This window comes from Cantharellus anzutake (genome assembly GCF_015039405.1).
Source record: "Cantharellus anzutake strain C23 chromosome Unknown EI90scaffold_9, whole genome shotgun sequence".
In the NCBI taxonomy this organism is placed as follows: Eukaryota; Fungi; Basidiomycota; class Agaricomycetes; order Cantharellales; family Hydnaceae; genus Cantharellus; species Cantharellus anzutake.
The window spans coordinates 1,383,743-1,410,536 of record NW_024066959.1 but is presented as its reverse complement, the minus strand read 5'-3'; the positions used below and the strand labels follow the sequence as shown (position 1 = coordinate 1,410,536).

The window sequence follows — 26,794 nt, the reverse complement described above, 5'->3', positions numbered from 1 at the left end:
CCTGGGGCAGTCTGGAGTAGACTGGAGTAGACTTTAGCCTAGATACAATAAGTAGAAAGGATAAAGTCGACTCCAAAGTCACATGACTATCTATAGAGTGAAGATTGAAAGAAAGAGACAACTCAAGCTACAACAATAAGGGCTACCATCTGAACATCACCGTTCACCTGGAGCAAGACTTAACCTCAGTACACACCCAAGAGTACTCAGTAGATCTCGACTCCCTCCATCACTTCCTTCGTGAGGAAATGCATCATGCTCAGATCCGTTATCAGGGCCCGGCGGACTCCTGTCAGAGTCCTGCCCCAGCTTTCAAGGTAGGAACTTTGGTCTATGTAAAGGCCAAGTATTTCTGCTCCACCCAACCTTCCAAGAAGCTCTCCGAGAAAAACCTCGGCCCTTTCGAGATCATTGCCTGCATTGGAACCCACTCCCTCACTCTCCGCCTCCCAGAAAACATGAGAGCCATCCACCCAGTATTCCATGTCTTGCAGATCGAACCCTCCATCCCAAACATTATTGTAAACTCTGAAAAGGGTGGCCACACCAGGATTCGAACCCGGGTCCATCCAACATATATTTGGAGGTGATAACCACTACACCATATGGCCACAGCAGTTCTCTAGGAGATTGCATCAACCAATAGGAGGCAGGTCTATTGTACTGCAACAAACATCATTCCAAACCACCACCACCAACCACCTCCACCTCCAATAGAAATCAAAGGCAAAATGGAGTTCAAGATCGAGGAGATCCTCGACTCCAAGATTGACCAATGTAGACGCAACAAGTTGCTCTACCTGGTCAAGTGGTTAGGCTATGAAGGGACCGACAAGGAGACACAATGGCTCCTTGCCAGCAAACTCGATCATGCCTCCGACCTCGTCAAAGCTTTCCACTCTCGGTATCCAGACAAACCTGGACCCGAAGCTCCTTAGGAACCTTGACTCCTCTCCCATCTCTCCTTTCCCTCCAACTCCTCATTTTCATTTTTTATTTTTTCCTTTCTGTAAGTACAGCTCCCCTCACCTTACTAATTCTGGGCCTTCAAGGGTTCAGGCCTAAGAAGGGGATACTGTCATATCCATCCATGGCCATCATCCTCAACCACCTCCAGTCCTCTGGATTCCCTCCGCTCCTTTGTCACTAACCTCGGAGCCTCCGGTTTCCGCAATCACCTCCGACCCCCCCAATGGTCACCACTCCTCCAATTCAATATATTACCTACGCCTCCCTAAGTATGGAGCCCTGAAGGTCTCCAGGCAGCTCCAACATCCGCTAGTGCACTCCCACCTCTGCTGGGCAATTCACTTGCTTGCCCTGCAAGTCTACCTTCAGGCCTATCCATTCTGGGTTATAGCCCATCATTCTGCTAAACCTGTAACCCGACTTGTCGGTAATATTCAGTCAGCTAACATCTAACTCCGTTAGCTCCGCTCTGCTCGGTCCCGCTATTCACAGGCCTGCCCTTGCTGTAACTATATATACATAACTTGTAGATAGGTTACACCCCAGTGATAAAATTGACTAGAGTTGATCCCCCCTTTTAGTTCTCGCTGCCAGTAAGTAAATTAGGGCACGGACATGTAACTTGGCACAGCACTCCTGGTCTGAGTCGCTGAGGCCGAAGCCCTCCGCCATGGAGATGTATCCCTCATCTCGCATCCGGTCTCTAACACTCCCCCTCAATCCAGCTCCAGCTTTTTAAGCTCCAATAAGGAGCATTGGTGTTGATGAAGGTCTCTAGAGAGAGCCTTTGTAAAAATGTCTGCACAGTTGTCCCTGGAAGCCACCCATTCCCATTTGATCTCCAACCTCCCTAAGTCAACCTGATCCCTAATCCAATAGTACTTGGTCTCTATGTGCTTCATTCTCCCATGATGCTCTGGGTTTTTGGCAACTTTGATAGAGGATTGGTTGTCCATGTATAGAGGGAATGATGTGCCTTGGGGGTATCCAAGTTCTTCAAGTAAGTGTGTTGCCCAAGTACCATCTGAGGCTCCTGCATTTGCAGCATAAAGTTCTGCTTCAGTGGTAGACTTGGCAACAACATCTTGTCTCCTACTAGACCAACTGACACAAGAGGAGCCAATGAAAGACACATATCCTGTAGTGGACAGTGCTTTTGAGGCATCCCCAGCATAGTCTGAGTCAGAGAAAACTGAGAGTGTAAGATAGACGACATTCATAAGTCATCACTATGATGGCAATTGCTGGATGTGGCAGTACAGGTCACAAGCAGCCAATGTTTCTAGGCCCAGAAATTCATGTGTATAATTGAAGTTATTGTATTGTTTGATTGTTTTATATATACTATTTATATATCTTTTCAATATTTCTAGCTGCAAATTCCTGAATAACCTCCTGCACTGCCTCAGGTGGGAGTCCATGATGCCCTTTATATTTTTTGACTGCCCATTGGGCCTCACACCCATTCAGGCCATAGCAATAGCTCTCCATGTACCGTAATGAATGATTTGCAAACCTGTGGATTTGTGTTATCATAAATATTTGGGATTTAATTGAAGAAGGAATCCTTACTTTCGCATTGAAGTTATCGTCACAGATTCCAATGCTTTCTGCAGATTAATTTCCACATCTTCAACCTTCGATGATGGTGGAGATTCATGATAGGTCCTCTTTGAATAGCCCCATACTTGTTCAATAAAGTTCAGTTCGCAGTGGAATTTTGGGAGGAATAGAATGCCAAACCCAGCAGCTTCACAGTGTGTCTGAAGCAGGGATTTGACATTCATGAAGTCGTTAGAGTGGAAAAGGATATTGCGGCAGCAGCATTGTGCTGCTGTACCACGACATTTGAACTTGTCACACTGAGCACGAAGCCCAGCAACCTCATAGCCCCGCTCTTCTAAGATCTTTGCCATCCCTTTGAAATATCCAGGATATTTGGGGTGATCATCAGGGTAATAAATATGTTGAATTTGACCATTCCAAGTTGTGTCTGCCATGTGTTTAATCGTGGTTTGAGGTTTCCCATTGGGCCTGTATATGATTGTGCCACTTGAATCGTGTGCATTCACGGTTATTCCCCATTCCTTGGGACCCTTTGGCATTTTGAGTGCTGACAAAGCATCATCAGCACATTTGGAATGTGTGCGTGCATTGTCAAAGACCAAGACATGATTGTCATGGGGATAGTGCTCCTTCAAGATCTCCATTGCTGTTGTCACCTGTTTGATCACATCATCGTTCGTGAAATATCCATCCCGGTTACTGCCTGGCCTGAGTGTGACCCGAGCTGTCTGATCACCACCTTTCAGCCACCCATAATCAGCTGAGATGAAATCAGCCACCATAACAGAAGCACCTTCACCCTTAGCATAGGGTTTTGCTGTTTCGGAGTTATGAACCCAATGGACCTTCCAATGACCATGAGTGTAGAAGATGGATTCATCATGAAACCAGACAACAGTGCATGGACCCTCAGTTGAATCAATCACCTCTTCCCCCTTTTCATCCCATTTCCTCATTGTCATCCCATATTCAGCCATTGCAGGAAGAAACACATGCTGCCGATATCAGATGACATCTTCTCACTCATGACTGTCATATCCGTGCATATCCGATCCTGACCCGACTCCTGGACCTCCTTCTTCACCACCTCCGGAGTCCTGCCCTACTGCTGTCCGTTCCGATATTCACCCTCGGTCCTGACACCACACCTCCCCTCACCCCTCATGCCACCTCCACCCTCCCATCCTTCTCCTACCCTATCTCCATTCGCTCCGATACTCATCTCAGACCGAACATCACTCCTCTCACTCCTCCTCATGACACCTCCACCCTTCCATCACTCTCCTACCCTATCTCCGTTCGCTCCGACACTCACCTTCGGACCTGACACCTTTCCCCTCCTCCACTCCTCACCCCTTTCCTCTCTCCTCTCTCTTCCCTCTGACCCTCTTCTGCCAACCCTCTGCCAAGTTACGACTTTTTGCCACTGTCCCGTACCCCATACTCGGACACTGCTCATACCTTCGCTCCGAGACTCCATCATAGTTCCTACCTCGGACTTTGACTCCACCTCGGCTTTAGTCCATTGCATTGGTGACCTCATACTACGTAAACACCATTGCCAATATTCCTCGGACTTTCAACCCCGCCTCCATAACCTCTGTAAGCTCCGCAACCTCCGAGCTCCATGGATCATCTTTGGCACTTTCACCGCTTGTAATGTATCTTTCGCGTTTTCCCCTCATCCCTATTTGGACTGCTGCTTCTTCCCATTCTAGCCAGTTAGTCATCATCCCCACTTCCCCTCATCCTCCTGCCCCTCTGGGCCTCGCCCTCCTTACCTCCTTTCGGACGTACCACAGGTTCTGCCTTATGACCTTCGGTACCACTCTGCTTCAGTCTTCCCTTTGTTCCCATTCGGACGCCTTCGTTCCGATTCGGATCCCCTTTGTTTCCTTGTGCTTTCGCCCTCCCATTATATATATCGGCGCCTGTTATTATAACTCAGCAGATAGCACAGTCTGAGTTGCACTTTAGTGTTATTACACAAGTAAGAACAATAAAGAGCGACTCTGCAGTCACATGACACTATAGAAAGCGCAGATTGAATAGAAAACAAGTAGAAATAACCACAACACTCCCCCTCAATCCAGCTCCTTCTTCCTAAGTCCTAACAATGAACATTGATGCTGGTGAAGGTCCTTGGACAGTGCCTTGGTAAGAATGTCAGCACAGTTATCCCTAGAAGGTACCCATTTGATCTCCAATTTTCCCATGTCCACCTGGTCCCTAATCCAATAGTACTTTGTTTGGATGTGCTTCATTCTCCCATGATGCTCTGGATTTTTGGCAACCTTGATTGATGACTGATTGTCCATAAGGAGGGGGAATGATGAGCCTTGAGGATATCCAAGTTCTTCAAGTAAGTGGGTCATCCAAGTGCCATCTGAAGCCCCAGCATTTGCAGCATACAGCTCTGCCTCAGTGGTGGATTTTGCAACCACATCCTGTCTCCTACTGGACCAGCTGACACATGAGGAGCCAATAAGGGACACATATCCTGAAGTGGACAATGCCTTTGAGGCATCCCCAGCATAATCCGAGTCTGAAAAAACTGAAAGAGTAACTCCCCCAGAAGATGATGCTCCCAACTCCAAGTGATAATCCAAGGTCCCTTTGAGATACCTAAACACTCTTTGGACTGCATTCCAGTGGACTTTTGCAGGGCAGGAGTTGAAGCGACTTAGAAGGCCAACAGCATATGCTATGTCAGGCCTTGTCCCAATGGCAAGATACATGAGGCTGCCAACTGCACTCAAGTATGGCACACTCTGCATAAAGTCCTTTTCCTCCTGGGACATATCCATAACTTTGGAAAGAGTGATATCTGGATCAAGAGGGGTGGAAAGGGGTCTGCAATGCTCATGATGGAAGCGTTGCAGGATGTCTGAGGTGTGCTTGTGTTGAGAAAGCCAAATCTTGCGATTTGGGCGATTTCTGTGGACTTCTAGACCTAGGATGTAGTTCAACTCCCCCAGATCCCTCATTGCAAACTTGGACTGAAGCTGAGCCTTGAGGGCAGTCAAAGCAGCCAAGTTGTTGCAGGCCAGAGTCAGATCATCAACATAAACTGGAATGATCACCTTCACACTATCCTTGGCCCATACCCAGATGGAATTGTCACTGGGGCACCTTTTGAAGCCCAGATCCAAGAAAGTCTCATGGAGCTTCTGGTACCACTGGTGAGGACTTTGTTTGAGGCCATAGAGAGACTTCTTAAGTGTTGTAGTTTGAGGTGTCTCTTTTTGTTTCAATCTTCACTCTACATATAGTCATGTGACTTTGAGGTTGACTTTATCCTTTCTACTTATTGTATCAAGGCTAAAGTCTATCTCAGGCAAGTCTCCTTGTATATTATCCTTTCTACTTATTGTATCAAGGCTAAAGTCTATCTCAGACTGCCCCAGGGGTGCTAACCTGAGTTACTACACGCTGTGATGCAGCTGGGATACACAACCCTCCCTCTATGCCATGTGCCTAAGCAGCCATAGCAGGGATCCTGGGCACCCTCACCAGTGGCATCCATTGCCTCTCATGCTCATCCTCCATTGTGAATCCAAAAGGGGGCACTTGTGTGTGTGTGTGACTCTCAGTTGCAGGTGAAAGTATTATAATTTGAAAAAGGTGGCCACACCAGGTGTTACAGGAATGGAGTCTCTCGTGACCGTGTCGACTGAACGTCCACCATGGCGGGTCCTCCTTCTCCATATCCTCCCTTCTCTTTGTTACCTTCTCCCCGCTACCCCCCTTTCTTACACGTTCACTCCGCGCTAAGCTTTCCCTTATTGGGTTTTGGTGCTGGCCGGAATATTTATTCTATTTTGCGAGATTTCTCGCGATCATTTCTTATTCAATAGTTAGCGTCACGTTTATGTACGGCAAGAGCTGAAAAGACGGAACCTAACGAATAACACACCATCCTCTTCTGTGCAACAACTGTAAACCTCCTTGTGCCAACACTGTATCATCTGTGTAAGATTGTGTATGTCTCAGTCACCGTCTATATGGGTCATCCCTGCCGAGGTTGACGACTCTAGCCACGGATCAGCGAGTTCGTGCGTGACTCAACTCAGGTATGCACGATCACCTTTTGTTACGACTCACGTCGTTCGCCCAGGTACTGGGTTCACGTCTGTCTCACCTTATGGTGAGCATCTGGTTAATTCTACGGATGGATGGACATCTGATACAAGCCCGTTCCCTTCGTCGCCGGTACGCTCTCGTGAGCGCCAAGTAGCCGTCGAACCCACCACGTGTCGTTCAACCTATGATCGACTAACCCCTCCGTCACCGGTATGCTCTTACGAGCGCCAAGTACCTGTTGACACATATACAGACTGTCCGCCAGTTAAACGGTCTCATACCTCGTTGCCGGTACGCCCGTCTGGGTGCCAAGTACCCGTCAACCCAGCCTCTGGCAGCTCCCTCAAGGAGCTAGAATTTCACTCGTTGCCGGTACACCCAATTGGGTGCCAAGTACCCATCAACCAATTCTCAGGAAGCTCCCTCAAGGAGTCGTTATCTCACTCGCTACCGGTACGCTCTCTCGAGCGCCAAGTACCCGCTAGCCCTGTGTCCTCGACTAGTCCCGCTCTGGACATTCTCTCAACCTGTGATCCTATACACCCACGCACGGTACGCTCACGTAACGAGCGCCAAGTATCCATCGTAACAGACTCCCATTCACCGCGAGGCCTCAGCTTTCTGTCAAAAGCTCCACGGCCATCGGACAATTCTAATTACACGACTAAACCGCCCTACATACATGAGGTGGATGATTCTAAGTCGTCTATAAGGACGGAAAGAAATGGATTGCCCTTAACCCATTTCTTTAACACCAGGATTCAAACCAGGGACCATCCCCCATATATTTGGCAGTGATAACCACTACACCATGTGGCCACAACTGGTTCTCTAGGAGCCTGTAGGTCTTTATTGACTAATAGGTCTATCAACTACAACAGAAAGTGCAGGTGGGTGGTCTCTAGTGCGTCATTGTTCTTGCATCTGCAGTTACAAGGCTGGCAGTGGGTGGGTGAGCCATACAGGCAGGGGACTAGGCAAAGGGCCCAAGGATGGAAGGAACTGGGTTTTGCTGATGTAAGGTTGCCAAGGGTTGAAGGAAAGGTGGGTGGTTGCCCAAAAGGGGAAAGGGGTGAGAGGTCTGAGGGTGGACTTGGAGGGCAGGCAATTGAAGGGCCTGGTAGGGGTGGAACTGTGCTTGTGGACATTGGTGCTGTCCAGAAGACTTTGGGGGTCTGAAACTAGGGAGGTATATGTAATATATTGATTTGGAGGGGTTGGGTTGTGATGTGTTGTGGTCAGACCATCTGCTCCTAGAGAACAGGCCTATGGCTACTGGCCATATGGTGTAGTGGTTAACACCTCCAAATATATGTTGGATGGTCCTAGGTTCGAATCCTGGTGTGGCCTCTTTTTCAGACTACAATACAGGGATGGCAGTGGCCTGGTGAGGGCCAAGTAGGTGGAGTAGGCGATGTCGCAGAGTCATGCTAGGCACGGTGCCAGAGGCAGACTCAGGGCAGGGAGGTCGGTGTGGCTGTGGGGGAGTCGGCCAAGTGCAGGAGAGCCTAGGGCAAGCAGGGAGGGTGAGCATGGAGGATAGGAGTGAGGTTGGGGCTCGCACTCACACTCACACAGCGGGAACGGGCTCAGGCAGCATCAGGACAGGTGGCTAATGGGCCGGAATGCACAGTGTAACAGGTCTATCCAACTAGACTCAAGACAGGAAGGAGGGGGGATAAGAATCTCACTACTGGTCAGGCAAAGGGTGTATGGGTATATTTTGGTCCTCTAGAGTGTGGTGCTGATAACTCTCTAGCTACTGTACAGCAGTCATGGAAGAGTCCGAAGAACCAATAAGGAAAGAACATCACATGACAATAAGGAAACATTGGGCTCTAGACACCGGAAATGGAATCAGAAAAATAAGGAAAAATAAGGAGTGTGTATGAGAAGTGGGTGAGAGTGTGTGCTATGTATTGAGGATGTGGGGAGTTTGTTGAGCATGGTAGAATCGCAGGATTTGGCTCATTTATGGTACACTGGCAAATCTGTTGTAGTTAGTTCTCTTCATTTTCTATTCAATCTGTGCTCCATATAGTGTCATGTGACTGCCAAGTCGCTCTTTACTGTTCTTACTACTGTAATAACACTAAACTGCTACTCAGGCAAGTCTCCTCATGTATATACTGTTCTTACTACTGTAATAACACTAAACTGCTACTCAGACTGAGGTGTCCTGCTGAGATACAATAAAATCCCCATTACAATGGCTGTGACACTAATACAAAATGGTGTCATTTAATCCTCTTGTTGCCTCTTCCTTATTTAGATGGCTGCTTCCTTTCCACATTAGTCAGCTGTCATCCCCCACAACCCACTCCACTCCTTCCCCTCTTGGCCTTGCCCTTTTGGGAAGCACCATAGAGTTCCAACCCTTGACCCTTGGGGTTGTTCCCTCATCCAGTCCCCCTTTGTCTCCTTCCAGTCCCCTTTGTCCTCTGACTCCACTCCTGTATTATTATATACACACTCTGTACATAGTTTCCTGTACCCCTAGTCTGAAATCGATGACTAGAGAACCAGAATCGACTGGATTGTCCCCCAAGAGACTCCCCCTGCTAACCTGAAATTAAGGACCACCTTAGACAACAAACCAACGGCACAGCACTCCACCTGAGTTGCTGAGGCCAAGGTCCCTCCTTACTGAGTCCCTTCCCCACTTCCAGACAATTACATGCTCTTATAACAGGTGAGTAGGGATTGAGATTCCAGGATGTGACAGATCTCTCCAGATCAGATCAGGGGATGGGGATCAGGCCAGTTTCCATGTGCTACCATCATCAGCAAACCTGGATGTGGAGGTCTGAGAGCTCATAGAGCTCATAGAGCTATATTTGCACACAGTGGACTATTATCTATATGAGCTTCCTGAGTGTTTAATTTACCCGATATTAAAATTTAAATTTAAAAGCATTGACTATGGCATCATGTGACTAGCCATAGCCAAGTCCCTACCATACAAGGGACTGAACAAACTCAGCTTAACTTTCAGCACCAATGCAGCACTGCACACCAAGGGTATGTAGCCCAATCAATATAGACCAAATTTAGGGATATAAATGCAGTTAATCTGAAATTACTTAGGGAAAATGGGGGAAATGAGTGGGAAAATGAGTGGGGAAATGGGGGAAGGGGAAAATTGAGGGGGGGAATGGGGGGGAATTGGGGGGGGATGAGGGAGAAAATGAGGGGGGAATGAGGGGAAAATTAAAGGGGGGAAATGGGGAAATTTGGAGGGGGGGAATTGGGGGGGAATGAGGGGAAAATTGAGGGGGAACTGGGGGGTTTCTAAAAAGTCTGGGAAATTTAAGGAAAATTCAGAAAATGGGGGACTTTCTAAAAAAGGAGAATGTCCAAAAAATCAGGGGAAATTAGGGGGAAAATCAGAAATTTTGGGATAAGTTAGGGAGAGATATTTCAGGAAATTAGGAATAATTGGAAAAAAAAATTAAATCACTTTTTTGATAATTCAATGTGCATTGGAAAGTGCCAAAGTGGGGCAATGTAGCAATGTATGTTTCAGTGTTAGAAAACTCTCCCTCCATGTTTTGGTGAGCCAAATAACCATGGCTTTTTGACCATGGGAAATTTGGTGTCAAAGGCTTGGATGATATCTGAAGAATACATCAGCTTTTTGTTTGCTTTATTGGGTGGTATTTTTAATTTACTTCATCTGGAACACTTTTTTAAAACTGATTTATACCCTACATAACATGCATGGTTACATTGCCACACTTTGGTGCATTCCTCACATAGAATCATCAAAATTGGTTGAGTTTTGAGCAAGAAATGAGATGAAAGATAAAGTGCAAATTTTTGAATTTCAGAGTTTTCCTCATATTTTGTAAATCCCAATAAACAAATAAGGTGCTGATTTTAGTAAACACAAAAGGTATATGAGCTCTATGAGCCCACTGAGCTCATAGAGCTCATAGAGCTTTCTGTCAGGGGACGACTCCTGGGTCCCCATGACCCTCCCCTATGGCCCACAGCCTCAAGTCTGGCCAGCCCTATCCAGGGCACAATCCTACTGTGGGTCAGAGATGAGAAGGAAGTTAACTTCTCATCTTCCCACAGTGGCCACAATAGATCAAAAACTTCCGGAGATATCCAGAAGTCACATGAGACCTGAGGTCCGGGCCATCCGGCCGCACTGAGCGTCTGGCACAGGGCATGCATGGGAAGTGCAACAGCCGGGTGCGGGCATGGGTGCAAGTGCGAGTGCAGGTGTGGATGTGGGTATGGGCTAGGTCAGGGTGTATGCCCTGACACTTTCAGAGCAATGACAATGGCCATTTTACACACACATATATCCATATTATCTTTGCACTTAGGAGAACAAAATCATTCAAACATTTAATTTTCTCCACCCGGTGTGTAGAGGGTGCACAGCAAAAAGACTCAATTTGCTCACAGAGCTCCCTACCAAGTTTGCTGATGTTGCAACCCTGTCTATGGTGATCAATCTTGGAGTTGAGAATTTCTCCAATCTTGAACTCCAGTTGTCCATCAATCACAATTGTATAGCAGCTCAGCTTATAGGCACTCTTGAGTCAAACTGTAGTGTTAATACACAAGTAGTAACAGTTAAAGTTCAACTCTACAGTCATGTGACTCTAAAATGAGAAGAATAAAGAGAAAACAAATGAAACAAGAGGTAGATAGATGTCAGGGATCAGCAATGACCCTGGACCCTAGCCGGCTGCGCATATGCATGTGGGAAGTATGCCAGTAATTCCTGTCTACTCCGCTTACCTAAGCCCCAGTGACCCGGATCATCTCCGGCATTGTTCTGGAACATTCTATGATCACGTGATTCTATCGGCAATCCGTTTGGTTTCCTTATTGCTGGACTCTACATGTACATATATAGCTGACCCTAAGATGGGGACATCCCTTTCCCCTGGCTTTAATCACAACTAGGTTATCGGAGCATCCTGTGCGAGCATGTGCATCCCCTGACAATAGACTACAACAAATCAGTGGAGGTGGAGGTTGGTTGCAGTTTGGGATGACATTAGGAATGGCAGGCTTGATTTAAGACACATGGAAGACCAGATGGATGACTCAGGGAGATGGAGTGTGATGGAGTGGGTGTCATATCCATACATACCCAATCCCGATTTGACTCCTGGACCCTTTCTGCCACCTCCAGAGTTTCACCTCAACCCCTGTCTGTTCCAATCCCCACCTTTGGATCTGACCTCACTTCCATTCCCCCCTGGCTCCCCCTGGCTCCCCCTGCCAATCTCTGCTAAGGTATGACCCCCCATTCCATCCTACACCCTGACCTTGGACACTGATTGCACCTCCACTCCGAGATCCCATCTTGGTCCCCAACCTCAGACTTTGACCCCACCCTGGCTTAAGTTCATTGCATTGGTGACACCATTTCATGTAAACACCATTGCCAATATTTCAACTCTGCCTCCATAAGCTCCAATACTGTCAGGGATGGCTCCAAAGGTGAGGAGGTCTTGGTATGGCACCCAGTGACAGGGGCAGGAGGGGTATGAGGTGGCAAGCCCAGGTGTGGTGTAGGGAAAGTTCTGAGGACATCATCAATGACTGAAGAATGACCCTCACATGCATGGACACTTGACCCTTGTATGATAGCAAGTTGGAATGGGAGGAAAGAGTAATTGAAGGAGTTAATCAAGGATGTGTGTATCACTTGGATTCAACACCATGTTGAAGGTCATGTGACAAGTTAAACACTTTAACTGGTGAGAGTGACCACACATTTCAGCCTCAGTCTTGGCACAAATTTCCCTGTGCATGGACATTCACCAGATGTTCCCACAGCTGCACATTGGCAGATCTTCATCAAATCTTCATCAAATCAGACAAAACTGGTATCAATGGAAAGCTGAGAGCGAGGGGGATCGGACATTAAGGATGAGAAGACTTAGGTGAGATACATTACATTTTTATGACATTTTTTTTTGGACTGTTTATGTTAAAACATATTTTGAAGAACATTATTCTTACACTATATGGATTATATGAACCTATGAACAACTACTTAGAAATATTTTCTAGTCAGAACTGTATGACACCCTGACTGAGTCATACACAGCCCCATCACACCTAACCAAGTCATTTTGGTTGAGTCATATCTGACTAAGTCATCTGAGCAAGTCATTAGCACTTTCTAGAACAAAAGCTTGTAAATACTCTATTGCATGTAAATAGTGCAAAGCATGGGAAAGAAAGGTTTTGAAAGGTATCAAAGGACCATGATTTTGCTCTCTTTGCAGCCCCTCAGAGAAGTAAGAAAATAGAGTAATATTTCTCTCAAGCACTTCTGGTTCTCACTCCAGTGCGAAAAAGTGATAAGACAGTTAAGTTTGCTACTGTACAAAAGGCAACAACAGTGTGATAAGTGAGATAGGAGATTTATAGGTGTCTAAGTAAGACACTTAGAAGCAGTTTGTTACTACTGAACAAAAAGTAACAGTGTGAGTGTGAAGGGAAAAAACAGTAGTATCTTTCCACACATAGGAGTAATCACTTCCTAAACTAAAAAGTGGTAAAATTAGGTGAATTCTGACTGAGAGTTGAACAGACCAGAGTCGGCTCAGACAGACAGAATTATTTGAATAGCTCCACAAGGTGTTTGATTGTTTGATTTTTCTATAGCACATTAAACTGTTGAAAAGCGACCAAAACACTAACACAGCACTGTACTCAACAAGTACACACCCCCACAACCAGGAACAGGAAAACTGCACTCTCAATTCCGCTCCTTCAGCAGGCAGGTGTCTCTGGCCACTGAAGTGGGACCTGTTGGTTATTATTATTGAGAGGAAAAGCTACCCTACTTGCCTGAAGTGGGAACTGTTGAGAAGAAGGCTACTTCTTTGGTTCCCACTTTGGCTGTGTTTATATACATGTGGCTGTGGTCATGTGGGAGGTGCCATGTCATCCTTGCATGGAGCTGGGCCTCTCTGGGCATCTCTGTGGGAGATCCCAAGGGGGTCCGCTGTCAGATGTGGAGTAGATGTGGCAGCAGTGGCAGCAGTGGTGGCAGTGGGGTAGGGGTCATAGGTGCTGGTGGTACATTGATAAAGGGAAGGTGGTCTGTGTAGTAGAGAAAGGAATAAAGAAGGAGAGAGAATGAAACAGATAAAATAAATAAAAGAGAGGGGGGGCAGAGGAGTCTGTGGGAGCGGGGCAGTGCAGAGCAGAGGGTGGCAGAGCAGGGTTGGGCAGGGTGTGCCCTGACAGATACTCCCAAGCTCCATGGACCTACCTCGGCCTATTGTCAGGGACGTGTCCGGGGTGGAGGGGGCCCGGATGTTGTGCCTGGCAGAGGGACCCTCTTGGGGTGCGAAGCGGGCATGCATGCTGGCAGGCCCGATGCAGGACAGCAGTCCCCGGCCACTGTCAGGGGACAACTCCTGGGTCCCCATGACCCTCCCCTATGGTCCACAGCCCTGAGGTGTAACCAGCCCTATCCAGGGCACAACCTACTGTGGGTAAGAAGATGAGAAGGAAGCTAACTTCTCATCTTCCCACAGTGGCCACAATATCAGGCAAACTTCCGGGGATACCCAGAAGTCACATGAGGGGGTAGGAACCGGGCCCGGAGCATGCGGTGCGCAGAGCGTGCACGCATGTGGGAAGCATGGCAGGTGGAAGCGGGTCCGGACGCAGGTCCGGGTCCAGGCTAGTCAGGGTGTGTGCCCTGACAGCCACTTAGACTGAAGTGGAAAAGGTGAATTGTTATTAAAGGGGAAAACTACACTACTTACCTGAAGTGGAAAAGGTGAGAAGAAGGTTACTTCTTTGGTTCCCACTTCAGGTACATTTACGTACATGCAGCTTGGGTCACATGATGGGTGCCACATCATCTTCGGAGACAGCTGCAGCCATCTGGGTGTCCCCACAGGGGGATCCTGAGAGCATCTGCTGCAGGCACACATGCTGGGCATAGCGGGAAGCCGTCCAGGGTGTCTGGGCTGGATGGGTTAACAGTACAATGATACAAGGGAAAGTGGTCCATGTAACTAGAAGGAATAAACAGGAAGAGAGAATGAAATAAAGGAAAGGGAGGAAAGAGAGAAAAGGGAAGAAAGGGAAGAAAGAGAAGAGGGAGGAAGGAGGAAGGAGAGGGATGGGTAGCAGGGGAGCGGGTGAGGTGGGCCCAGGTCAGGTGGGTGTGCCCTGACACCTATTTGCCATTGGTACTGTATGATTCATGTTTCTCCCTCACCCTTATTTGGACAGCTGCTTCTTCCTATTTAGCCAGTTAGGCATCCACCCCATTTCCACTCATTCTCCTGCCCCTCTGGGCCCTCACCCTCCCTACCTCCTTTCAGATGCACCATAGAGTCAAACCCTTGACCCTCAGTGCAATTCCTAATCCAAATTCCCTTTGTCTCTGTTTGGACACCTTTGTTCTGATTTGGATCTCCCTTTGTTCTCTTGTCTTCTGTCTCCCCTTATATAGACTATGTACATAATTGTTTGTACCTCAGTCTAGAATTGTGACCAGACACCCCCTTGACTTCTGCCCTTGAGACTTACCTGCCATCCTGAAATTAAGGACCCCATAGACAAACAGTAGTGGCACAGTGCTCCCTTCTGAGTTGCTGAGGCCAAGGTCCTCCTGTATTGAGTCTCCCATTCCACTTCCAGAACCACCCAAATCACCCACATCTAACAGTGGGTGCCCACATGGGCAATGGTCTTGAAGGGTCTGAGGTTCTTTTCAGACAACTTCCTCGAAGGTTGGGTGGAGCAGAAGTGCTTGGCCTTAATGTAGACTGAGTTCTGACCTTGAAACCAGGGGCTGGGATGCACCTAGCATCTGCTGGACCCTGCTAATGGATCTGGGTGTGGTGCATCTCCTCATGAAGGAATTGGTGGAGAGAGTCAAGATCTACTGTGTACTCCTGTGCATGTAAGGAAGATAGATCTTGTTCTGGATGGATGGAGAGGTTTGGATGGTAACCCTTGTTGGCAAAGAAAGGGGAGACACCAGTGGTAGCACTGGGAGCATTATTGTAAGCAAAGTCTGCAAGGGGCAAGAGCTCAGCCCAATTATCTTGCTGATAATTGCAATAAATGTGCAAATACTGTTCTAGTGTCTGGTTCATTCCCTCAGTTTGTCCATCTCCTTCTGGGTGATAACTGGAGGTGAAGTGGAGGTGGATGTCGATGTCTGTTAGTGTTTTAGTCTATCTACCTCTTGTTTCCTTTGTTTCTCCTTTATTCTTCTCTCTTTATAGTCACATGACTGCAGAGTTGAACTTTAACTGTTACTACTTGTGTATTAACACTACAGTTCGACTCAGGAGTGCCTATAAGCTGAGCTGCTATACTTCAGCCCTTTCACTGTAGTGGGGACAAGTTTGTGCAGGCCAAAACAAGCCCCATTGCACACTTCACCCTTACTGCATCAGGGACTAGGATTGGGGAGTCGTGGTAATAGTAGTAGTAGTAGGGACTGGGTAGGTGGTTCCAACAAGCCCAAGATCGTCGGATTTGGTGGAGTGGTTGAGGAGATACAGTGGTTTCCTTATTTTCATTACTATTTTCATTCATTCACACATGTGGCTTTCCTTTTCTTATTGTATCAGACTCTTCTGTGACAAGCTGTATAGTTTGTTAGAGTTATCAGCACCACACTCTAGAAGACCAATATACCCCTCTTGCCTGACATATAGAGAGACCTACCCCCCCCAGACCTGAGTCACAAGTCTAGTTGGATAGACCCATTACATTGTTGTGGTTATTTCACTTAGTTTCTCTTCAATCTGTGCTCTATTAGCTGGGTTATAATAATAAGGGAATACTGAATAGCATCTGTGATGTGATTCAAATGTTTTGTATTGTACATGTAATTATGATGACCAATGCCAGAGTCCAGTTTGCAGAGGGTCATGCAACAAGTCATTTAGTGTTAACCCATGTGGTCGTTGCACCCAACCCGACCCTGGGAGCTTGAGGAAGCACAGTCAAGGTCATGGAGTCAATACCTGGGCATGTGGTAAAATTAATGGTTTAAATATTAGTTGTAACTGTAACTGTTGTTGGTGTGCTGTAGTGTAGATGTTATAGCATGAGTTGAGGCTATGCAGTCTTTTTGGCTGCATGGGTTCATGTCAGGGCATACACCCTGACCTAGCCCATACCCACATCCACACCCACACTTGCACCCACACCTGCACCCACACCTGGCTGTTGCACTTCCTGCACATGCCCTGTGCCAGATGCTCCATGTGGCCGGATGCCCTGGGTCCCGGGTCTCAGGTCTCATGTGACTTCCGGGTATCCCCAGAAGTTTTCAATATTGTGGCCACTGTGGGAAGATTCGAAGTTAACTTCCTTCTCATCTCTGACCCACAGTAGGTTGTGCCCTGGATAGGGCTGGTTGCACCTGAGACTGTGGACCATAGGGGAGGGTCATGGGGACCTGGGAGTCGTCCCCTGACAGTTCAATTCTTGCTTGTTGCAACTTTTTTTTGGCATTCTCCCATGCAATATCACATGCCCAGCATTGAGGAAGCACAGAGTCAAAGCTGCAGAGTCAATACCTGGGCACAGAGAATGCCAGAAAAAGGTGGCAACAAGTGAGAATCGAACACATGCAGCCAAAAAGACTGCATAGCCTCAACTCATGCTATAACATCTACACTACAGCACACCAACAACAATTACAGTTACAACTAATATTTAAACTATTAATTTTACTGCATGCCCAGGTATTGACTCCATGACCTTGACTGTGCTTCCTCAAGCTCCCAGGGTTGGGTTGGGTGCAACAACCACATGGGTTAACACTAAATGACTTGTTGCGTGACCCTCTGCAAACTGGACTCTGGCATTGGTCATCATAATTACATGTACAACACAAAACATTTGAATCACATCACAGATGCTATTCAGTATTCCCTTATGTGGCACTTCCATATCTGGCCACATTCTGACCTCTATTCAGTAGGGTCAGTTGGGTCCCAGACTGTCAAAAACCCGGGTTGGAAGGGGGGGTAAATGCGTGAGTCCGAATGCAGGTGGGGCTCAACTAGAGGGGGGTCCAAGGGCTCTGGTAGTGAACCGAAGCTTCTCAGGGAGCCTGGTTCTGCTGGATGGTACAAGAGGCTCTAAGAAGGACACGGCCTCAGCGACTCGGAGGGAGCGCTGTGCCTCCGTTACGTCTCAGTTAGTCCTTGTATTTCTTATGTCTGAGGTGTCTTGTAGAGCAGGAACGGGAATCACTCAGAGGGACTTTGGGTGGCATTTTAGTCGAGATTAGAACTGAGGAACTACAGGTTCTAATCTATGGGTATTTATAAAGGAGAATGGGGAGGACTTAGTCAAAGTCCGAAATGGCAAATGGGACAACACCGAAAGGTGCCGAATGATACCGAGAGGTACCGAAAGGTCCCGAACGATATCTTAAACGGGGAACCGAGGTGTCGGGCCAAAGAGGGCGGAGTTGGAGGCCGGAAAATGAATGGGGAAGACAAATGGGTAAAGGGGGTTAGCCGACTGAATGGTAGGAAGAAGGTAGTCGTGCTAAAAATGGAAGGTGACTAGTAAGTGATAACGTGAGGGAGATCACCGAAGGATGTGGGTAGCTCCGAAAGCGGAGTTGCGTATCCGAAAGATGTTAGGTGACTCCAATAAATGAAGTGGGTGGAGGAATGGTTTAAGGGCATGTCACGGGATGTCGGAGGTCCGTCGGAATATCGGAGCAAATCCAGGGTCTCTGAATGTTCTGACTCGGGACCGAGGTTCCGGGATGGGAGTGGCCAAGGTTCGGTGTGCCGCAACCAGACCGGAGCTGAGACAGTCAGGAGGGAAGGTGACTTGGGGAGTGGGGAGGCATGGTGTAGGGGATGGTGAAGTTGTTAGGAAGGTGTGGTGTGGTGGGAGTGCGCGGGGTCGGGATTCCGGGATATGACACAGACTACCACTGGGGGTGGGCAACATAGGTTGGTTCCATGTTCTGCTTATGTAATCACATGGAGCAGAAAAGTGTACCAAAAATGTCTCATGTACTTTCTCACTGCACACAACAAATAAAGAGAAACATCATTAGTAAACATTAATCAGATTGACCTAAAATAAAAATTGTTCAGAGGAATTTTTGAGAAAGTCAAAAATGGCTGTGTTGTGGTCGAGGAAATGTGTATAATTTGCCCATACAGTTGAAACCATGATAACCCATACCTTGTGTTCCCAGATTTAGGTATGGGTAATGACAGGTATGGGCTACCTCAAATTTCTCACAGGCACATGCTATGTTTACATAAGTCTTTATCGTCAATCACCACTACCACCATGTCTATCAATGTCACCTCTCTATCACTCTATTCAATCTTTTTGAAGTAAGAATCAAGTGTGCTGCTGCAGAGCAATGATTGGGCTTCATAGTGGGTCTCACATCCAAACTGAGCCAACATGGACTCCATCTTCCATGCAAAGGAAGAATTCACTTGTTTGGTGTAAGTCTTCAGCAGGAGTGCTGCCTGAATGGCATCCTTACACGAGACAGCAGGCATGTCATCATCGGAGTTGTTGGCATCATGGGCTCTGTTATGGAAATGGGAATTTCCCATTTTAGACTCTTATGGGTTCTGTATCACATGATTTGTATAGTAATTAGATGTTATCAAATGAATTACAACCAAAAAACCCATCATGTCTAAACATCTGTGAAACCACCTGTACAACCATCTGAACCCCTTTCCCCATTCTATTCCCTATTCCTGTGCCAGAATGGACCAAAATGGGTGCCTCCGGCCCCATTTTTGTAACAGGCTCCTTCTGCGATGTTGTCCTTTTCCCTGTTCTCCCATGCCTCAGACATGGCATTGAAAATATTGTCATTGGAGACATCTGCAGCATGAATGATCTCTGATGGATTGTCTACCAGCTTGGCTATGCTCATTCTGTTTCTCTTGCTGAGGATTCCAACTGACTGGAGACTGTTCAGGCCTTCCTCTATGTGAGCATTGGCGATAGTGATTGGGTCCATTGATTCCAGCATCAGTATGTCCTTGTCCCACTGTGGCTTTCCTTCCACTCTGCCTGATGGTGATGGGTCCTCTGAATTGACAAGCATTGACAAAGGTATTGCCATTTTCCACACTTGTGTGCACAAGGGCAGGATTCCAGCCTTGGCCCAGCAGTGGCAGATGGTGTCTGGCATGACTTCCATCCAAGCTGTCTGTGCCAAATGCATTGCCTCAAGCTGGTCAATGTTATAAATTTTTCCTGGTGAGACTCCAGAATCGTAGCAATTGATTGCATGACTAATGAATTGACTCCAATAGTGTGCTTTGAAACAACAAATTACTCCAGCATCCATGGGCTGCACATGGGCCATCAGATTTGGTGCAAAAAATTTGCATCAGATGTTGGTCAAGTTGTCTTGCTGTTAGAGACTGGATTCAAGATGAAGGAGATGTCTCCATGGCGGAGGGCTTCAGCCTCAGCGACTCAGACCAGGAGCACTGTGCCTAGTTACATGTCCATGCCCTAATTTACTTACTGGCAGCAAGAACTAAAAGGGGGATCAACTCTAGTCGATTTTATCACTAGGGTGTAACCTATCCACAAGTTATGTATATATAGTTACAGCAAGGGTGGGCCCGTGAATGATGGGGCCAAGTGGAGCGGAGCTAACAGAGTTAAATGTTAGCCAACTGAATATTACCGATGAGTCGGGTTGCAGGGTTAGCGGAATGGTGGGCTATAACCCAGAAATGGAAAGGAGGGATAGGCCCGAAGGTAGACTTGCAGGGCAAGCAAGTGAATTGCCCAGTGGAGGTGGGGGTGCACTAGCGGACGTTGGAGCTGTCTGGAGACCTTTGGGGCTCCGTACTTAGGGAGGTGTAGGTAATATGTTGAATTGGAGGGGTGGTGACCATTGGGGGGGTCAGAGGTGATTGCAGAAACCAGAGGCTCCAAGGTTAGTGACAAAGGAGTGGAGGGAATCCAGAGGACCGGAGGTGGTTGAGGGTGATGGCTGTGGATGGATATGACACTTGCACAGTGTGGCCAGAAAAGTTATCGTGCAGATAGAGAATGTGCTGTCCTTGAGTGCAAAGTTCAGCATCCCACTGTCTAAGGTATGCCAAGTAAATTGCTGAGGTCATCCAGGCCTTGGCATTGTTCTTATAATTGAAGCCAAGCTCATGGCCAGTCTTTTTCTTGAAGCACCAAGGCTTGAATGCCTTTCCGATAATGAGAGGCTCCCATCTCTCAGAACCTGTGGCATTGGCGACAAAAAAGTATGTCAAGCACACTTTATTTCCCTTCAATCCTGGGGTTGGGCCCTTGCTTAGGCCCTTGTCTGGTGGCATACTAAGGAGAACTATTGGGTGACTGTTGGGGAGGGGGGATTTGCACTCACAAATAGTAAAGTCCTGTTTCATCACCATTAAAAATGTTGCTGAGGGAATACTTGGACAAGAGCCCCTGTAGACATGCCTGTTCTGCAGTGACATCTTCTGGGCTGGCTGAACCTGCCTCACCATGGCGTACATGCAGGCAGAGCCCGAGTCGATTTTTAATGGATTCAAGCCACCCATTGCTCATCTTAAGCTGGTCATGTGGTGGAATGCCAGCATGATCAGAAAATTGCTTAAATTTGGCCCAGAGTATGTCTCCAGTGAGTACCACCCCTTTCTCTTCAGCAGCAATAGTCCATAGCTCCAACATGTCAGTGACCATTGGGAATGTTGTCTGTTGGATGCACTTGAACTTCCTGGCAATTTCCAATTTCCAAAATTCCTTGCAAAGTTTTGTCTCACTCTTCACCCAAACAGAGATGAGAGGCTGTTTTATCTTGAGATTAGGGTAGATGGACTCAAAATGCTTTGCAGTCTTTGTTTGATTTTTCACATTCTTGTGATACCAATCTATGATCTTGATGCGCTGTTGCAGTGTGGCAATTTCTTTATGAGTAAAGACTGGCTGCTTCTTTGCTGATGGTTCTTCATCTGGGTCTGGAACAACTCTTTGAGAGCCTGGGAGTATTTTGAGTGCAAATTTCTCCAGCCATCACAGCACTCACACTTTAAGTTTGGGTTGGATTCACATTGCACAACATTTGCAACCATCCCCAAGTTTTGACCTTCAACACCGCTTGCAGCTTGCATGCACTGGGCAATTGCTTTGTGGTTGTTTGAGAGGGAGTCAAGGGCACTCTGAAAGTCCATTGCATGTTGGAGCTCAGCAAGAAGCAATGTTTCATCTGTGAAGTTTGCTTCATGATCCAGCCATTTCTCCTCTTCATCAGTGATCAATATTCCAGAAGTAAGTTTAGTTTTTAGCTTGTCAATGAGAGGCTGAGTGTCGTTTTTTAGAGCAGCAAGGCCATTCTTGAGAGAGGACAAAGTGATTGGCATGGTGCACAGTTGGACAGCATGTGGAGCAATTTCTATGTTTATTATGTACAGTATTTTCTGTCCTGATCCCCATCATCCTCACATTATTATAATATTAACAGTTAATAAAGTTTCAATATCTATGCATTCACCTGTCATCATTGCTCATATGTACTATGGGTTATGGATCAAATCTCAATATAAAATTCCCCCCTCACATTATGGATTATGGGGGACAGCAGGTTTATGGGTTGACATCCAATTTCCAATAGGAACCATGCCAGTTCCTGGAAGTTCCTATGGGTAATGGCAGGTTATGGGTTATCGCAAGTATGGCCTACCACGGTTTCAACTGTTAGAAACCACCTCCACCTAATGTGGGCAACTCTAGGTACCTATGCAGGGCTCTGCAGTTCAACTCCCAGAATGTCCATATTTTATGCATTAAGGTTCCTGAGACCACATGTACAAATTCCAACATCAACTGTATCTTCAATTGTAGGAAGTTACACACAAATTCCTCTGAACATTTTGTAGAAATCTACCATCTGCACCATATCCCCAATTTATATGCTCTCAGGAGGATACTGGAGAGAGAAAGTACAAACAGGGATTTTTGTTATGGTTTATTTGTACTTCCATTTAATTTATCAAGTCTTATGAGAAAGCAGGCCAATATAAGCTATGCAGCAAAGCCAGTGCTTGTGTCAGCATCTAATACAGGCTAGATTTTGGAAATATGAGTCCAGATTAAGTGTCAAGGGTACCAGCTGGGTTGTGTTTGCCCTGATGCAGCACACAAGTACAAATAAACCATAACAAAAATCCCTGTTTGTACTTTCTCTCTCCAGTATCCTCCTGAGAGCATATAAATCGGGGATACAGTGCAGATAGTAGATTTCTACAAAACATTCTGAGGAATTTGCATGTAACTTCCTACAATTGAAGATATGGGCAAATTATACACATTTCCTTGACCACAACACAGCCATTTTTGACTTTCTCAAAAATTCCTCTGAACAATTTTTATTTTAGGTCAATCTGATTAATGTTTACTAATGATGTTTCTCCTTATTTGTTGTGTGTGGTGAGAAAGTACATGAGACATTTTTGGTACACTTTTCTGCTCCATGTGATTACATAAGTGGAACACGGAACCAACCTACGTTGCCCACCCCCACTACCACCATCCCTTCCTTACATGCATGCTGTGCACACATCTTTATTCATTGTTTATTTCCTTTTTATTCCTTGATGTAAATAATTGTATTTACATGTATATACTGTAGTGTTGGGAAGGGTGAAAGTTTTCACTCTTCTCCTCCCCTGTCCAAAATAACAGCTCTATACTGCCTATGACAACTGGTTCCCACTAGATTGCCGGACACAGCAAATCAATTCAGTTTTAATTCAGTTCAAATTTCTCACGTGATGTGCAGCACATGTCACACTAAGGGATGAACTATGCAAGGAGATGGCAATAAAAACCGTGGGAATGAACCTATGGTCATAATGGCACAGGACCTTGTCAGAAAACAAATTCAGTCCTGGGCCAAAAATTTGCAGGACCCACTACAGAGTAGTGGGAATTCATTAACGGCTGAAAATGCAGGGGTCAATATTGAATAACTGGGGAATGCCACCTGAAGCGGCAGATCCCGCTACTCTTACAATTGCATGCATGTTCACTCTCAACGTTGCTATTGGCTGAGACGAAGCCGAGATTCGTTCTAAACCCACCGCACACTCTGGTTTCAGGACCACGTAATTTACACTGCAGCATGCAGTGAGCGGAGTAGAACTGTATGGGGCAGAGAATGGACCCTGGGTTTGAGGGTCATACAGGACCCTGTGCATAGGACAATTGAGTTTGGGAGAAAAGAATGTAGGCCGCTACGGAGTAGCGGGAATTGAGACCGTGGCACTGCCTCATTGAAATGGGTCACGTGGGGTTGAGCCCGACCCCCAATGAAAGGAGCTAAGAAACCATGCGAGGTCGATTTCCTTGATGTCTCTAGAGCACACCCACTTAGTTTAGAGCTTGCAAGTCTGAAAGAGTCTCTCGCTCAATATCAGGTTGGATTCGTCTCCTTGTATTGGTGTGCGTTTCACTGACCACCCTATCTCAGCACACCGCACATGCGCTATCAGTACAGCTTCAGCGGGCGGCTTTGGAAAAGCTGAATGCGCAAAATGAGGTCCACATCTTGCAGCAAACCAATGTCTTCCTTGAACGTGAAGTCAAGCTTCTACACACACAAGTCGAGCGTCCGTCTCAACAACCATCGCAAATCCACTCTGATCTATCACTCACACTTCTCCGAGCGCAGGAAAAGACCAAGTTCTTGGAAGAGGCCCTGTCTGAGCATATAAGGAACCATGTAGCTTCGAGATCGATACGGGACAGTCTGATTTTGAAGGTTGATTCCCTGGAAAACAGTCTCTCAAATGCCCACTTCCGTGAGGAAAGCGCTCTTCAACGGATAACTGTCCTGGAACGTGAGACTCGTCAAGCCTGCATTGAGAAGGAGATGGCGGATCTTGCGTTGACGGAGTATGCAGACCTTGTGCGCAAACTTGAAGGTCGGACCGCTACCTCAAACGAGTTTTGTAGTCTTCCTCTCACTTCACATGCTGAAGTCAATCCAACAATCCAGTCTCTCACTGATGCCCATGCTGGATTGCGGAGGCTTTTGGTTGACTCGCACCAAGAGGTCGATAAATTGCACGCGGAAATCAAAAATCTCCATGTAACAATGGAAAAATTACAAGCTAATTTACAGGCCAAACAAGGTGAAGAGCAGGCATATCAGCGCCAGATTACTGCATTGGAAAGTAGATTGGGCTTGTATGAGGCGGAAGATGGATCTGCGAGCCAGATGGTGGAGAAGTATATGTATGGTATGGGACATCAATGAACCCAACCTATCTCACTCAACTCTTGAATAGGTCATTCTCTCAGGCGTCAACCCAAGCTTTGCAAGCCTCATTAGAGCTCGTGAAGTCTCGGCATTCCGCCTCGCAAAACACCTTGCACCACAAGATAGAGACCCTCGAATTGGCCCTTAAGGGAGAGCGCGTTTTACATGACAGTCTGAGGCAACGCTTCGATGTCGTTGCCGAAGGTGAAGTCCGTCGGATCTTATTATTAGGATTCGTTATTCAATATTCGTACCGCTATCATCACCACTGTTTATAGAAATATCTCGGGCTAGTTTTGAACGACGCCGGGAGGCATCTCTGCGACTAAAACTGATTGCACGCGAAGAGTGTCTAGCCGAGGGTCTACGTAGAATCATCTGCAAGCTCGAAGAAGCTGTGTCAAGTCATTCTATCGGTAGTTTGAATGCGGATGGTGACCACACCTTGAGGAACATTCTACGCATGGCGCTTGCGCTTCAGGGCTCCTTAGATGGCCCTGGCAGTTTAGAGTCAAGTGATGGATCTCTTGGTCGGCTCATTCTTGCCCATAACACGCTGAACGAGGTGTTATCGGAATTGGAAAGAGAATCTGAGAGGAGGCTCGTGCTTGAGAACCAGTTTCCAGTCTCCACTCAGAGGGAATCGTCATCCGGGGTCAGATGCCTTGAGGACCAGATATTGGCCTTACTTCTTAAAGGCTCCATTACTGCGCCTGGAGAAGCGTCCGGTTCATCGACTGATGCAACGATCAAAGAACACTCACTACAACCCGGCGAAACTGTTGATTTTCCTGCCCACCTTACCCCGGGTCACGTCCCAACATATGGCTTCACCCAGAACCATTATGGCCAGCCGACTCTACCCGCATGTGCTGTTGTGGAGCGAGTGCTCGATAAGCATCAGCAGCTGCGGCAGCAATTCCGCGACTGTCGTACCGGCGTCGTAACCGTGCTGGAGCAAATTGAAGGCGCAGTGGAACCTGCCATGAGTTACCATGGAGGTTTTCGCGAAACAGCTTTTCGCTTTCTGTCCAAAGTTGGGGCTCGGTTGAGCGATATAATCGAAGACGTCCTGGTGGAAATCGAAATCAGAGTCTCCGATGACATGCGTTCCATTCAGGGATTCCAGACACTCCTGAACCTTACCAAGGAACCAGAGTTCCCTTCCCCCCAGGGCCATTCATTTGCGGAAATCCAAGAAGATTTCCAGAAGTTCACGAATGAAGCATCGTCCCCCTCTCGACCTTACAACAAAGCGCTGGAGCAGAAGTTAGGCGACATTCAGCATGATCTAGCAGTGCTCAAGCTTATCTTTCATGAAACATCAACTCCCTCTCTAATGACTAATCATCTCTCTGACTCATCCCGATGGGATGCCTTCATCTCCTCCTTGAGTTTCCGCCTGGGCATGGTTCCTATTAAGACCCAGGACACCAATTCTCCAACCGTATCGTATGGCACTCAGAGAATCCTGGACCATTCTCGAATTTCTGGCATCCTGGGCCTGCGTTCCGTTACTCGCAGGGATAAGTTTTCGGGAATTACACTAGAAGTAACTCCAAGAGGATCGATAGAGGGTGGCGTCGATGTAGAGTGATAACCCACATCATCTTAATCCTGCGCTAGCCAACACCGTGCAACCCGTGTGCTTTCTTGTGCATCGCTTCAAACCCGATCTCTGACCCATAGCATGGGGAGTGATTCACTCTCCCCATATTTAAAAAGAGTATCATCACGCGGGTTGTTCATCTTAGAATTTTCGTTGACATTTTACATTCCACACAGTCGTGAGAGGACAACCAAACATAGGACGCTACGTGTCGGAGAGATGAATTCCTTATCCAGTCGGAAGGGATCCTAGGATAAACAAGGTCTCTTTTCCTTTTTTATTCTTCCTTTGATTTG

At 47.0% G+C, this 26,794-nt stretch overlaps 4 protein-coding genes and 2 non-coding genes across 6 annotated transcripts; 4 read left to right on the top strand and 2 right to left on the bottom strand.

Moving 5' to 3' along the window:
* Positions 1-538: 538 nt before the first annotated feature.
* Positions 539-611, bottom strand: EI90DRAFT_t66. Its single transcript has one exon. It is a non-coding gene; the product is annotated as a tRNA-OTHER (tRNA).
* A 7,284-nt stretch (positions 612-7,895) lies between these two features.
* Positions 7,896-7,968, top strand: EI90DRAFT_t70. The gene has a single exon. It is a non-coding gene; the product is annotated as a tRNA-OTHER (tRNA).
* Positions 7,969-11,667: 3,699 nt separating this feature from the next.
* On the top strand, positions 11,668-11,990 carry EI90DRAFT_3119086 (uncharacterized protein; the record flags this gene model as incomplete). Its single annotated transcript, XM_039063175.1, has 2 exons — positions 11,668-11,880; positions 11,943-11,990. The coding sequence occupies 2 exons, from the start codon at positions 11,668-11,670 to the stop codon at positions 11,988-11,990; spliced, it is 261 nt and encodes an 86-aa protein (XP_038920114.1).
* Positions 11,991-17,910: 5,920 nt separating this feature from the next.
* On the top strand, positions 17,911-18,535 carry EI90DRAFT_3013809 (uncharacterized protein; the record flags this gene model as incomplete). The annotated part of the gene is made up of 2 exons (XM_039056698.1): positions 17,911-18,167; positions 18,265-18,535. The coding sequence occupies 2 exons, from the start codon at positions 17,911-17,913 to the stop codon at positions 18,533-18,535; spliced, it is 528 nt and encodes a 175-aa protein (XP_038920113.1).
* Positions 18,536-21,500: 2,965 nt separating this feature from the next.
* Positions 21,501-21,989, bottom strand: EI90DRAFT_3013808 (uncharacterized protein; the record flags this gene model as incomplete). Its single annotated transcript, XM_039056697.1, has 1 exon — positions 21,501-21,989. The coding sequence occupies one exon, from the start codon at positions 21,987-21,989 to the stop codon at positions 21,501-21,503; it is 489 nt and encodes a 162-aa protein (XP_038920112.1).
* A 1,947-nt stretch (positions 21,990-23,936) lies between these two features.
* Positions 23,937-26,486, top strand: EI90DRAFT_3119084 (uncharacterized protein; the record flags this gene model as incomplete). The annotated part of the gene is made up of 4 exons (XM_039063174.1): positions 23,937-24,044; positions 24,098-24,864; positions 24,918-25,093; positions 25,168-26,486. The coding sequence occupies 4 exons, from the start codon at positions 23,937-23,939 to the stop codon at positions 26,484-26,486; spliced, it is 2,370 nt and encodes a 789-aa protein (XP_038920111.1).
* Positions 26,487-26,794: the final 308 nt, after the last annotated feature.